Consider the following 13,843-nt stretch of genomic DNA (forward strand, 5'->3'; position numbering starts at 1 on the left):
TTGAGCGGTAATGGGAGAGATCATTTGTGCTACAGGATATCAGTATTCAGACCAAGTTGCGCCTCCGCTATGCACATCGATGTTGATTAGTATAGGTGCTCGCTCGCATGACCATCCGCCGCGCCAATTGTCCCGTGAGTGCCTCGTATCGAACCAAGGCACTATTATGTTGGCTCTATAATCGTTCTGTCTCACGATGCTGCTGTCTTAGATCACAGTGTTTCTACTTTGCTGTCAAGTCCTGTCCCGGCTTTTACATTAGACCGGGTCTTGCAATGTGTGGAGAGCATCGCATTATTGTGCCTCAGAAGCATACCACAATTTCCAGTAGCTGGCTGCAAGAGCAAGAACGATACCGGCGGCAGCAAGACTGCTAGACGTCAGCAACAGCGATTCAACAGACTCACGGCAGCACTTACATGATGAAAGGACTTGCAGCCATACGTTTCATGAACGTGCCCAACAGCCCTCGATCCTGCACGGTCTCTGCGATTGCCTCTTCCGTCCTCTCCTTCATTGAGGCTTCCTTTTGGCGCTCAATGATACGCTCAGCCATTAGCTCCTCGACCTCTTCAGCCCTTTCTTTATCTTCTGCACGTTGGACGATGGTGTCGAGCTCCTGCGGAGTCAGAGGAGGTGTGATAGGGCCAGCATGCCGCTCTTTATGCTTAGTCAAGTTGATCTTCGGTTGGCTCGACTCTTCTTCTTCATCTTCTTGCACGCTGGCCAAGGAACTAAGCGGCGAGCCGAATCCATCGACGGCAGCGGGGCCATGATGTGCACTGTCGAGCGTCTCGTCCGCATGCTTGCCAGTGGAGACACAGCGGATGTGGTCCAGGATAGCGTTCTTGCCGGTAGGGAACTTCTCGAGCGTCGGATCATTGGGATCTGCCTCTGGTGCGATCGAGTCCTCGGCACTGGACGTAGAGCTCGCTTTTCTGGCCAAGAACACGTCTCCATCATCATAATGCTCACCGATACTGGCACTCTCGTGTCGCATCAGTGGTGCATGCTGTTGGGGATCCGGACTAAGAGACTCGTGGCGGAGAAGAGGGCTGGCATGTTCGTCAGGCTCATCGTCATCATGATCGTTATCATCATGATCGTTAGCATCATCATCCTCGTCAGCGATCTCCTCAGCAGGCCTTTCGTCAGTATCATGTGCCTCCCATTGTGGTGGCACATCGCCATTATCTGCAGCGGACTTCTCCGCGGCGAAGGACTCATGCTTCATTAAGGGGGCGGCAGCTGGTGTCTCGACCGTTGGTGTAGAGAATGGAGGTTCCACCGTGTCAAGTGCAGGCATTTGGACGGAAGTTGGGCGCTGCACTGGTTGTACGGCAGGTGAGACTTTCTCATGAGGCAAAAGTGGTGCTGCTTCTGGTGCGGGTGTTGGATTCGATTGTGGCTGCATGCTGACGGCTGGGTTCAATGAGGCCAGCTGCCCTGCCACCGGCGCATCTTGCTGCTTCACGGCTTCCACTACAGGCTGAAGAGCAGCTTGGACAGCTTCCAAGGGCTTTGAGAGGTTTGCAGGTAGCGCTGCGGATGGTTGTGTCGTCTGCGGTACTGATGCATCCTGCTGCTTGTTTCGTTGCTGTACGTCTGTCCGCTCCGGTGGTGCGACTTGCGCGGGCTTCACGGTCACCTGATTGTTCTTATTGCCCTGCCCATCATCTACCAAAGGCTTGCTCTCGTCACAGGCCCACCAATCACCAGGTCCAAGCCTGAATTTGTATTGGTATTCACCCTCTTCTGCCTGGAAGGCCTTATAGAATCTGTACTCGCCGTCGTCTTTCCCTTCACTGTCCATCTCGACTGCACTCCACTGCGGGTCACTTAAGCTTGTGCAAACGTATACCGGGGGTTGTAGTCCCTTTGAGGTATATTCGACAATCACAGGCTGCTTCATGTCTACAATCCCTGGAGTCACTGGTCGATCTGGCCGAGGTGGACCAATCCAGGAAGGTCGCTGTGCGAAGTTTGGCCGAGCAGGGACGATGGGGACTGAATCGACTGGTGTGACTATCCTCGGAGATGAAGAAGCTGGCGGTGCAGCTTGGTTGCTAGAATCGGCTTGCACTGGTGTAGTAGGGGGAGCTGTTGTTGCTGGTAGCTGAACGGGAACACCTGTGGCTGATGCGATTGTCTGCGGTGCTGGACTCGTTGGTGTATTTACTGGAGTCGACGCAGGAGCAGGTGTGGTCGTGGCTGTCGCAGGCTGATTCACTAAGGGTGAGGTACTTCGTAGCGTGTTCAATAGTGCAGCTGCTGGTTGTGCAGGAGTATTGAGAACCTCGGCAATTGATGCTTTGGACCTGATGGGCTCAGATTGCTTAGGAAGAGACATGGCGTTAGCTGTGTTGTCAGTAGGCTTAGGTGTTGGTGGTGAGAAGGCGGTTTGAGGTTTGCTGAGATTTTCGAAAGTATTCCTGAGGGCGCCGAATGCTGGCCGCGTCGTGGTCCTGTTATTCCACATGCGCGTTGCCAATACGGATAGCGATGTCTTGGTATGCTTCTTGGCTGGTCGCAGGATCTGGTATGCACGTTGAAATATGAGGAAAGAAGCTTACCTTGAATGCTGCCGTGGATGTGTGGCTTTCCGATGCTTGATAGGAAGGTGCTTTCGTCACCGTCTACTAGAAGCTGCTCGTTGCGGTGGATGATGTGTAAGGAGTGGAAGGTGAATCAAGAAGATGTCGTAAAACTATTGCTCATGCATGCCACTTGCCAACACTACCCATGCGCCACAAATGCATGCAAAGCAGGTGCGGCACGACGGATACCAAGATGGTGAGAAGGTGCTAGGGTTGTCATGCGCCTGCCACTCACCGTTGAATGTCATACCTCAGATATTGCAATACTTGGATGTCATTCTTCTCAAATGCTGTGTTCGACGTGCCGCCGGTCTGCCAGGACGCTGTACGCGAGATCCGAGATGATTCGGTCACTGGCTCAACATCATGGGCAGTTTGTGTGCCTGGGAAACAGGAAACAGAAATGTTGGAGAGGTGACGTTGAGCTGACTGCAGCGGCTTTGCGGGACGTTGCAGAGCCGCATCGTGGTGGGGCATCAGATGAATATGCATGAGGTACATGTATGAATGAAGTGGTGGTACCGAAGTGATACTGAGGCTACACTTCGATCTCCTGCACGAGACCTCCAGCCAGAGCCAGATTTCCTCCTCCGAAGCCGAGTAAAGCACAGCTCCAGATACAATATCAGAGGCGAGAGAGCTACCATCATGATTGCTCCAGCCGGATCATACTGTTGTACAAAGCCGAAAAGTTAACGGGCTTAAGTCTCGGTCTTAAGGACGATGGGACATAAATACAGCCGAGCCTGCCTTCGTCCTAGTATACTAGGTCGAGGATGAACTCTTGAATACGATAGAAAGCATACGAGAACTTCATCGCCCGTCATGAGTTTTGGAGATCTTGCAGCCAACATGCGCGCCACATCAGAGGCATTCATCAAAGCCTGGGAGACATGGTCGATTGAGCCCGTAATGGCAATGCGCGCACCCGATTGCAAGCAGACCATGTATCCAAAGAACGTTGGTTTCGCTGCGAGAACGAACGAGGAGTTCCGGACCTATTTCAAGAGCCTAGACGGTGTCTTCAGCAATGCAAGGGTACTGCTCCCCTCAACTTCCAGCTGGATCTCTAATTGACGACGATACCAGATGACCATAGATGACTACTTGGCTGTCAACACCGAAAAAAAAGCGGTCGTTCGATCGACTATGCGAGCGGATGCGCCTTGGGGACTGTTTGAGAATGAGTACGTATGGTACCTCACCTTCACTGAGGATGGTCGGCTTATCACGGAGATCGTGGAGTTCATCGACAGCTTATCGACCCAGGAAGTGCGGGCAAAGCTGCAGAAGTATCGTGAAAAGACTGGTGAAAGTCATTGATGATCTGGTCTTGGGAGAAGGACAAGCGTTTTAGATCGGCATCGTGATTTCTGTTGACTCTGTAGAGCTTGGTCGCAACGACAAAATTCCTAGCGTACGATGTACTTGCTGTGTCACGAGCTTGGTCGCGTTACGATCTCGTGCTTTCCATGTTGTAGATGCCATATGCGAAACATCTGCGTCGCACGTGTCCTGATGCAAGGCGGCGCCGCCCGTACTGGTCAGTGCTGAATCTTGACACTAGCGTGGATCGCTTGTATGGAAAGAGAGACATCGAACATCCCGAGTCGGGACATATCCATCACCAATAGACTCGGGAGCCAAAGACGTCTCTTTCGTGCACTCCAAGTACTCTCGAAAAGGAGAAGTTGACCAGCGACTGTGGCCGGATTTCGCAGTGATTCACCACTACACCACGATTTGACCACCAGCGACCTGTCACACTACTGCTTGAACGACACGACGCCCTCTCTCGATTACCATACTTCAACTGATAGCGACCTGGAAATCGACAGATATCTGCGACGAGGAGTTGTGAACGATAAAGCGAACTGGGGTCAGCAGGAATTGAAGCTTGCAGTTCTGCTTGGACAACAAAGGTAATAAGCACAACCCACCACCATTTCAGAATTGCAGCACTGGCGTAGGACTCCTCGGCAGTCGTGGCGAGTGCCGCACGGTTGTGCCAGGAGGTGTAGGAGTTGTAGGAGTTGGAGCTCGTTTAGGTGCAGGGCAAAGGCACGTGGAAGCCTAGAGAGGGCAGAGGAGCAGAAACAGATGTGTGGACACTGAGCGATGGACCCGCAAAGCCAGTCCTTCACACCGCATAGTACCAACACAGACACGTGGAAGCTACAGACAGATGTGGTGCGAGTACAGCAAGTCCAGGCTGAGCACGCAGATCGGATTGCGCGCTTGGAGCGGCGGCAGGACGAGGACGCGAGGGTGAAGAGTGTGTGGGGCAGCAGCTCGCCATTTCCTAGTGTTTTGAGTGGGACGCCGCAGCAAGGTGAGTGGCGACGGGAATGCAAGCATGATGGGAGAGCAAGCTGATAGATAGCCTCTAGCACCACTTCAGCAACCTCCTAGCGATCAGTTCCGAGGCTTTGACGACGAAGCGAATAACCTCATGAGCAGTCTACATCTCGATGCCGAGGATGAGCCCCGGAGAGGTCTGGGTGCCAACTCGCGCGCCAACAGCGTCCGCTTCGACGAATCTGCCAACCAGAACCACTTTTCGCATTCATCAAGACCATCGATGGACTTCATGTCGAGGACTAGTAGTGGACTTGGCGGCTTGCAGATGACCGAGCGGACTGCATCGCACAAGTCGGAGGGCCGTGCGAGTTCTGTGCATTCGATGCGCTCGGCTGCCTCGGGGCGTGCTAACAGTCTGAACCTCGAATCTGGGTTCAGTCTTAATGGGTCGAATCAATCGCCTGTCGATGCGCCTGGTCTGGCTCCTGGATTATTACTCCTCGGATCTGTGCCTGCCATCATTCGCTGCTGGATGAACACGAACTTCAAGCACGACGCCTTGTTATATGCTGCTGTCTGCACTGGCTCATACAAATCCTACCTGGACCTGCGCCTCATCCAGAAACTTGGGTTTGAGGACAGCATTACTAGCAACTCGGACAATGTGAAAACTGTCCAGCTCCCTGTGTACTTCCCAGAAGCTGTACCTCATCCCGCGTCTTCACGATCAAGCAGTCCCGCGCCACAATTGCCAACACTTACTGTCACATTCTTGGTCGTCGATCACGCCGTCGAGCATCAGGCGAAAGCTATTCAGGTCTTTCTCGGCAGCGACGTCCTCCGAGCACATAACGCAGACATCCTCTTCTCGTCTAACAGTATGACGTTGTTTGATGACGAGAGAAGCAAACTCAGTATACCGCTTGTTCGACCAGAGGACGAGGGAGCGTTCAAGAGCCTCTTCATTACCAGCGGCTCAGCACAACTTCAGTCCGCTCCTCAGCGATCCGTCGAGCAGCGGAAAGAGTATCAACCATACCTCAATGGTCTCGGCCAAGGCAGCTCAATTGCCTCCACATCTTCTGCCGCGGCAAGTCCACCACCAGGCAAGTACCGGCCACCTGGCGCCATTGCAGCAGAGTCAAGCACCATCGAGTCGGCGAAAGCTGGCGCCTCGGGCCTAGACATTGACGCAAGGCCTCCGAGTCGATCGTCTACTGTTTCACGACCATCTCTGACTTTGCTCAATATCGGCACTGACGCGCACGATGAGGGGGACACATCAGCACAAAACACACCTTCACGAGCAGCCAGCACACCGGCAATATGGGGCAATTGGCGTCGAGATGGGAATGCCACGACTCCTGCTGCAGCAACAACCCCTTCCGCTCCCTCTCAGCAGTCAGCAGCAGCAGGTCTCGACTGGGCTAACGCGGGCAAGGACCGGGAGGCACCTTACCAGCGCAAGGAATCCGGCATCAAAGTTCTCAAGCCTAAATCAGCTACACGCACATTCTCCACGACTGCGAGTAATGCCAGCTCGACTACCGGCTTGCCGAGCCCAGCAGGCGATGGGAGCAATGGTAGAAGCAGGTTCTTCGACGAAGGCAGAAGGCGTAGTGGGCCTGATAGCGTGATCGGGAAGCCTGGTTTTGCTGCTGGTGCGCTTGTGACGGGTGATGGGAAGAGGGAGAACCCGGCTCAAGGTGCTACAACGGCCACGACTCCAGGTGTTACGAAGACGAAGGCAAATCCTGTTGGTGGTGCTTCGGCGTTTTCGTGGTTGAATGCTGGTGGTATTGGTGGGGCGAAGTGAACGACGGCAAGTACATGCCAGGAAGACATTATTGTGCTAGGTGGACCCACCAGCTGTGAGATGATATATAGGAATGCTAATGATGCTACTACGTCCGTCCTTTGTACACACTCAGATGGACATGCGATGTGAACGTAGTGCCACGTGCGCTCCTTCCCCATCCAGCGGAGGCAACCCCAGAAAACGCGTTCTTGCAGAAAACGGAGAAGTGGTCCGAGCGTACGATCAACGTCACTCAAGAGCAAACGAGCAGCTATAATCATTACTAGATCGGTCTCTCATTGTCGTCGTGTGAAGTGAATCTCCGCCTTCATGCGTGTATCTTCAACAACCGCACTTACTCGTTTCCTTACCATCACACTACTCGTGACAACCTGATTTGCAGCCTTGTCCTCCAGCAAATATTCCCGATAATCCCGTTCACTGCCAGCGCAAGTAGAGGCCGACACGCGACTTCTCTCCTCATATAATCATTTTTTGGGCTGCTCACGACCGAGCAGCTCACCCACGCCTGTCACCACGGCCGCGTCATCGCAGAAAAAGCGACGCTTGGCTCCCTTCCTTCACAACACACACACAAACAACGACCAAGAAGCGCAGTTCGATCAGCACGGTCTTCACATCCATCACGCGACCTCGTCACCCTCGAGCTCGCCACGGCCACATATCACTTCTGACGTCCCTTCGCCGACGTCCTCGCATACGACGGCACGAAACACGCCTCCGCCGAGTGCCCTGCTGTCGCCGCAGGTTGGACAGGTTTTGCAGAGTTCTGAGGTAAGTTTTGGTGCTGGTGTGAATCTGAGTGAGGGCGCGAGTCCGAGTGGGCAGTTTGCGGGCATACATATTGGCGGTGAAAGTATGGCGGGTGGGAATGAGGATGGTGGGGCTGGGAGCGGGCAGCAGCAGGTGCAGAGGACCGTGAGTCCAACGCAGAGCCTAGGTGCGAGGTCCGTATCGCCGGCGAAGAGAAGTGCAGCGGATATGGATGGCGATGATATGGCACAGGACGAGGGCCAGGTCGTACCTGGTAGCTTTGAGAAGACGGAGAGCGACGGGCTTACGGACTACGATCACGTGCTGGCGGGAATGCAGTCGAAGGATACCAATATGGACATCACTCAGGACAGCGCTGTCACCTCGATCGAGAACACACAGACTGCCAACAGCTCAGCAACGAGTCTGTCTGACAGTCTTCCCCCGTACACAGAGACAGAAAAGCCCGCCATCAGCAAGTCGACACCTCACTACACAACGGAAGAAATTGACGTTCAGCTTTCGAAGGTCATGAAAGCTATGAGCAACCCGCTGGATATTGGGGACAAAGGCATAGTAGTATCGAAAGCATGGCTGGAGAGAGTGTTGTCCCGGACCTCTGACGGTCTGAAGAGCAGCGACTTTCCCAAGGAGGCTCGAGAAGGCCCAATAGGACCTATAGACAACTCCAGCATTGTGGTCGAAGATGGGTTCAGCTCATCGCTCAGCGACGGTCGAATGAGTACCTTCATCCCACTCAAGCCTGGTCTCCAGATAGACGAGGACATCTCACTCATCCCAAACTCAGTCTGGGGTGTTGTGGCCAGTAACTACGGGTTGGCGAAGGACCAGCATCAGATCAATCGCTATGCTATCAACACAGCGCCTGATGATGCGACACAACAAAACATCGCCTATGATTTGTATCCACTCGTCATCACGCTTCGCAAAGTCCCACAACTGAGAGACACCGAGCGACCCATCACCCCGAAGACGTCAGTGGAAAGTCTACGCTGGAGGAAGGAGCAGCGAACGTTGGGACAGCTGTCTCCGGATGATGCAATCAAGCTTGTTGCGTCAAGATCCGAGCGTTTCCAGAACTTCCTCAAGCGCAGTAAAGAGGCCGCTGCTGTTCCGCGCACGACCAAGGTCAAGATATGGCGATTACTGAATCCACAGAACGTGTCTGTCGACCAGCCGAGTGATGCGCAGAGGAACGTACTCTCGCCACCACCCTCCAGAGCTAGCTCGCCTGCTAAAGCAGCCAAGACTTCCGATAGCAAGCTCATTCTATCAACATCTGAATTCAAGGCCATGGAGATTGGCAAGCACCTCGAACCAGTTGACACAAAAGACATGAGCCACGACGACAACTACAATGGCAGGAGCACACTCCAACTTCTTGGCATATTCGAGGACCAGACACTAGTGTTGGAGGAAATGATCGGTGGTCCTGCCGGTGGCGAGTTCCTGTCCGACAACCAGAAGCGCAGTGGCAAGCCTCCCACTTTAACCATCAAAAACAGCGCTTCCAAACCTAGCTCGACCACAAACTCGGGCCGCACTAGTCCTGCGCCTGGGGGTATGCTTACCCGTGGTCGTGCTCGACGGGATGGTCGTGTGCGCGGTTGTGTCGGGCTTACCAATCTCGGCAACACCTGCTACATGAATTCCGCCCTGCAATGCATTCGGAGCGTTGAAGAGTTGGCGATCTACTTCCTGGTAAGCACGTACAAAAAGGAAATTAACGTCAACAACCCCCTCGGCCACGGTGGCGTCATGGCGAAGCAATATGCTGGTGTACTGAATGGTATATACGGCGACAACTCTGGCGGGTCCTTCACACCTCGCGAGTTCAAGACCACACTGGGCAGACTTCAGCCGATGTTCTCGGGCTACGGTCAGCAGGATTCCCAAGAATTTTTAAGCTTTCTGGTTGATGCTCTGCATGAAGATTTGAACCGCATCGAGAAGAAGCCATATATTGAGAATCCAGACTCTGACGACGCTCGTGTGCGCGACAAGTACTACATTGCAGAGCTTGGCGAGACATATCGATCGAACCACAAGAAACGCAATGAGTCTATCTGCATGGATCTCTTCAGTGGCTTTTACAAGAACACGATGGAGTGCCCTGTCTGCGACAAAGTCAGCGTGACATTCGACCCCTACTCGCTGCTCACCGTTCAGATCCCGTTCGAGAATACCTTCACGCATCCTTTCACATTCGTGCCACAGCATGGTCCACCAGTCAACCACGCCATTGACATGGACAAGAATGCGACGATCAAGATGGTCAAGCAGAACGTGGCCAGCAAGCATCCAGGTGTCTCGGAAGATCGGCTTTGGATGATCGAGGTCTACAGCCATAAGATCTACAAAGTGTTCCATGACGACAGCAGAACATTGTCGGATGAGGGCATTGGCACTTCGGATCATATCTTCGTGTTTGAGCTCGATGCCGTGCCGACCAATCTCCCAGAGGTTGATAAGAAAGAAAAGTTCACGCCGTATTCCTCCTGGAACTCTTCGAAGAAGGAAGATATCCCTGGCATGGATTCAGAGAAGGCTGCGTGTCTCGCTGTGCCTGTCTTCCCACGTCAGAAGAATCGCATGGGCAATGGATGGGACATCAGCATGCACCCTCTCTACATTACAGTGACACGCGAAGAAGCACAGGACTTCGAGATCATACTCAAGAAAGTCCTTTTTGCTGTTTCCAACCAGACCAGTCGTGCAATCTTGACTGAGGATGATGATGCTAGCGACGAGGACGAGGAGCCTCAGACAAACGGACATGTGGATCAGTCAACTGCAGAAGACGGCGCGCAGGTTAGTGACTGCTCAATGCCTTCCGAAGATGGTTATGTCGAAGTCTCAGTCAGCAAAGCGGGAGATGATGGGACGAGCGAAAGCATGCAGGATGTGGTGACCGAGCCTGCTGCCAAAGTCAATCCCATACCGAAGCACTTCATGGAGCCACAGTACACGCTACCTCAATCTCTAAGGAACGGCATGTTCGCTCTCAATTATGCCTCGAGTTCTGACGGCATGCTTTGCGCTAGTATGTCAAGCATTGTCGAACGGACCGTGTGTAATATGTACGATCGAGTCAAGAAGCCCGTCCGTCGACCCTCAACGACCTCAATTTCCGAGAGCTCTACCACAAGCGCGGCAACAGGCCAGGCTGACGAAGATGACGAGGAGAGCGATGCTGACGACGATGAGGAGGACAAGCCTGATCTCGTGATTGGTGGTGAGGACGCTATGTCTGCCCCGACGCCAATGAGCGAGACTCAGGATAGCAACGACGAAGACCTACCTCCACCCGAGAAGTTTATTAAGAGGCGCGGCGGCAAATGCAAGAAGGGTAAGAACAAGCGTAATCGGAAACAGAAGGGATACAGTCGGAAGGACAGACAGGCCAATCGCAACAATCGTCAAAACACTGGTGCGCAAAACGGACGACTCACCAATGGTAATACTACCTATGATGAAGACAATCCGTTCTACATCAAGCTCGGTGAAGCCATCGTCCTCGACTGGTACCCTGAAGCCCTAGATGGCGTCTTCGGCGGCAAAGCTGATGACGAGAACGAGCTACGAGGCCACTGGCTGTCGACCCCCACTGGCAAGGACCTCCCCTTCATCTCCGACCCCGTCCTCGAAGCGAAGAAGCAGACGCGTGCAGCTCGTCGTAAGCACGGCGTCACGCTCGAAGACTGCTTTCAAGAAACCGGCAAGCGCGAGATCCTATCCGCAGACAATGCATGGTACTGCAATCGCTGCAAAGAGATGCGGCAAGCGGCTAAGACGCTCGAGATCTGGACTGCGCCTGATATACTGATCGTGCACATGAAGAGGTTTGGTGGTGGCCGTATCTCTCGCGACAAGATCGATGTCCTTGTTGATTATCCTGTTGGAGGTCTCGATCTCACGAAGAAGATTGGGAGCAAGGAGGATGGGAAGGAGTATATCTACGATCTTTTTGCGGTGGATAACCACTTTGGTGGCTTGGGTGGCGGGCATTATACTGCATTGGCCAAGAACTTTAATGACGGCCAGTGGTATGATTACAACGGTAAGCTCTTGATATCGATACTGTGAGACTGCTAAGCTGACCATTCTACAGACTCCACATGCTCTAAAGTCAGCGAGTCCCGCATCCACTCCGCAGCCGCCTACCTCCTTTTCTACCGTCGCCGCTCCGACAAGCCTCTCGGTCCTCAATACCTCCAGGAACTCGTCAATGATTTCCGAAATCCTCCTGAGATTGGAGATGCTACCGAAGCAGACGATGAGGAGTCGGGGGAAGGCAAGCTCGGCGGCCTAACACCCTCACTGCATGGGTCGTCGAGCGCTTTAGTCGTAGCAGGAGCCGACAAAACCACGAGCGGGAAGGGTCTCAACACAGCCGGAAGTGGTTCTCGTGGAGTCGGCAGCAGTCTGATGACGAGGATGTCGAATGAGGGGTCTGAGGAGTCGGAGAGTTCGTTGGGTATGCTCGATGGCAAGCCGTTGTCGGGACCGCAGAGGCCGCCACATTTACAGTATGGCTCACAGGGTAATAATTGGAGCTTCGACGCCATTGGCTCGGAATCCGCACAGCCTGCGACTGAGGCTGACGACTCTGCGACAGGTAATTTGTTGGACCTTGTACAAGACGGCGACGAGTTCGAGGCCGAGGACAACGATAGTACGGATGCGCTCGGCGATCGATCGGACGATGATGATAACGAAGGTGGTTTCTTCCGCGAAGGTGTACAACGTTATGGTACACCCCTTGGTAGTGAGATGGAGTTCGGGGATGCCCATGAGGATGATCACTCGGCATACATGGACGCTCGCGGGTATTCGCATGAATATGATGGTGGCGATATTGAGATGCAGCACATGGATGATGTGGAAGATACACCGCTGCTTTCTGAAGATAAGTCGGGCGTAGCTGTTGAGATCATTCTCGATGACGATGTTGAGGCTATGGAGAATGCGGATGGGCATGTCAAGATGGCTTAGGCGCCTTTTGTCCTTGATCTTATGCGCGGGATGGACGGCTTTGCGGCGTATGCATGGGATGGTTAGGCGTTGCGCATGTGGTGGAGGCAGAAGGGGGAAATGGGCTGGGGGTTGAGATGAGTTCACGCTTGTAAGGCACGAAGAGCTCGTGACCTTGCCGACGCTGTTTGATATGCTACTTGATTAGAAGAGCAACGTACATCACAGTCATTGTGGACGATTATTGTGAGCATTTGGCACGACATCATGCCACCAAGCTTTTGCTGCGTTGCGGATTTCCAAGGAAAGCTCCGGCAAACGGAGTGAATGAGTGAATGGACACTGTTCGCACAGCCTACCCGAAGCCGCTTTCTCGTTGACTACCATCTACTTTAGGGCTATGTGAGATGTACAAGACAATCGACCTCCGCATCAGCACACATGATGCCAATCGTGAGCTCGGCCGTGGCGATATGGTAAAGCTCAGTGTACGGCAGATGCTTGATCAGGCCTTCACTGTTTTTTTGGGATAGATGTACAGCGTTTCAAGCGAATGAAGAGGAGTTGCTCTCGCAACCTTGGGTATGAATCATGGGCAAGAGTGCAAGTTGTGACAGAATTGCGGATGCTCAATCGACCTGCTCAGCAGGGTATCTTTGACCTTATGGATGACTTTGCAGGACTCATATATACACATTGGCCAGGCTGTCAGCCAACAGGGTTCATCAACATCATAGAGACCTGGTTCAAATCTTCCTGCCTCGTCTTCAGCAGATCTTCGTCGCCACCCCCCCTCTGACCTCTGCTCCTGCTCATTCATTAATTGTGAGGCGAGTGTAGTGTCGACCCAGTGCACGATTCTGTCCACTGTTCCGCCGTCCTCAGACGTGTATAAGGTATACACAACTTCGATGGGATATGCTCTACCGCTTGCTTTCTTCATGTGATGCACAGTAATCACAACTGCCTTGTGGGCCCGCTCGTCGACGATGATATCCTTGGGCTCGATGGTCCAGCTTGTCCACACTTCTGTCTTGGTAGCGAGGAGGCGTTGTTCATGGCATGGGTTTGTATCGCCACTGCTTGAGCCTGGGATTGGCGCTTGTTGGGATGTTGGAGAGGACTCTGTCTCGATTTTGGAGTGCCCTAGTCCAGAAGATACGGGCTCGCACTTGATGTCAAAAGGGTTGGACAGTGTGCTGGAAAGCTTCGAGATGTCATGTTGAGCGATCTCCTGTTGATAGGAAGTTATGAAGTCCACTGCGCATGCATGTATGCGAGCGTAGAGGTCGGCGGCCATGGGTGGGCATATGAGACGAGACTTGTCGGGTAGGTATGATTCCATAAGACCCATTGAGCTCGATTATCCGCTTTTACG

General features: G+C 53.3%; 4 protein-coding genes across 4 annotated transcripts; 3 read left to right on the forward strand and 1 right to left on the reverse strand.

Moving 5' to 3' along the window:
* Window positions 1-294: 294 nt before the first annotated feature.
* On the reverse strand, window positions 295-2,350 carry LTS14_007245 (uncharacterized protein; the record flags this gene model as incomplete). The annotated part of the gene is made up of 2 exons (XM_064839937.1): window positions 295-370; window positions 420-2,350. The coding sequence occupies 2 exons, from the start codon at window positions 2,348-2,350 to the stop codon at window positions 295-297; spliced, it is 2,007 nt and encodes a 668-aa protein (XP_064692696.1).
* A 1,099-nt stretch (window positions 2,351-3,449) lies between these two features.
* LTS14_007246 (uncharacterized protein) lies at window positions 3,450-3,920 on the forward strand (the record flags this gene model as incomplete). Its single annotated transcript, XM_064839938.1, has 2 exons — window positions 3,450-3,635; window positions 3,687-3,920. The coding sequence occupies 2 exons, from the start codon at window positions 3,450-3,452 to the stop codon at window positions 3,918-3,920; spliced, it is 420 nt and encodes a 139-aa protein (XP_064692697.1).
* A 795-nt stretch (window positions 3,921-4,715) lies between these two features.
* LTS14_007247 (uncharacterized protein) lies at window positions 4,716-6,714 on the forward strand (the record flags this gene model as incomplete). Its single annotated transcript, XM_064839939.1, has 2 exons — window positions 4,716-4,929; window positions 4,988-6,714. 2 exons carry the CDS (start codon window positions 4,716-4,718, stop codon window positions 6,712-6,714), a joined length of 1,941 nt encoding a protein of 646 aa, XP_064692698.1.
* Window positions 6,715-7,575: 861 nt separating this feature from the next.
* Window positions 7,576-12,486, forward strand: LTS14_007248 (uncharacterized protein; the record flags this gene model as incomplete). Its single annotated transcript, XM_064839940.1, has 2 exons — window positions 7,576-11,551; window positions 11,603-12,486. The coding sequence occupies 2 exons, from the start codon at window positions 7,576-7,578 to the stop codon at window positions 12,484-12,486; spliced, it is 4,860 nt and encodes a 1,619-aa protein (XP_064692699.1).
* Window positions 12,487-13,843: the final 1,357 nt, after the last annotated feature.

The sequence above is a fragment of the Recurvomyces mirabilis genome, assembly GCF_035927965.1.
Source record: "Recurvomyces mirabilis strain CCFEE 5264 chromosome Unknown scaffold_19, whole genome shotgun sequence".
In the NCBI taxonomy this organism is placed as follows: domain Eukaryota; kingdom Fungi; phylum Ascomycota; class Dothideomycetes; order Mycosphaerellales; family Teratosphaeriaceae; genus Recurvomyces; species Recurvomyces mirabilis.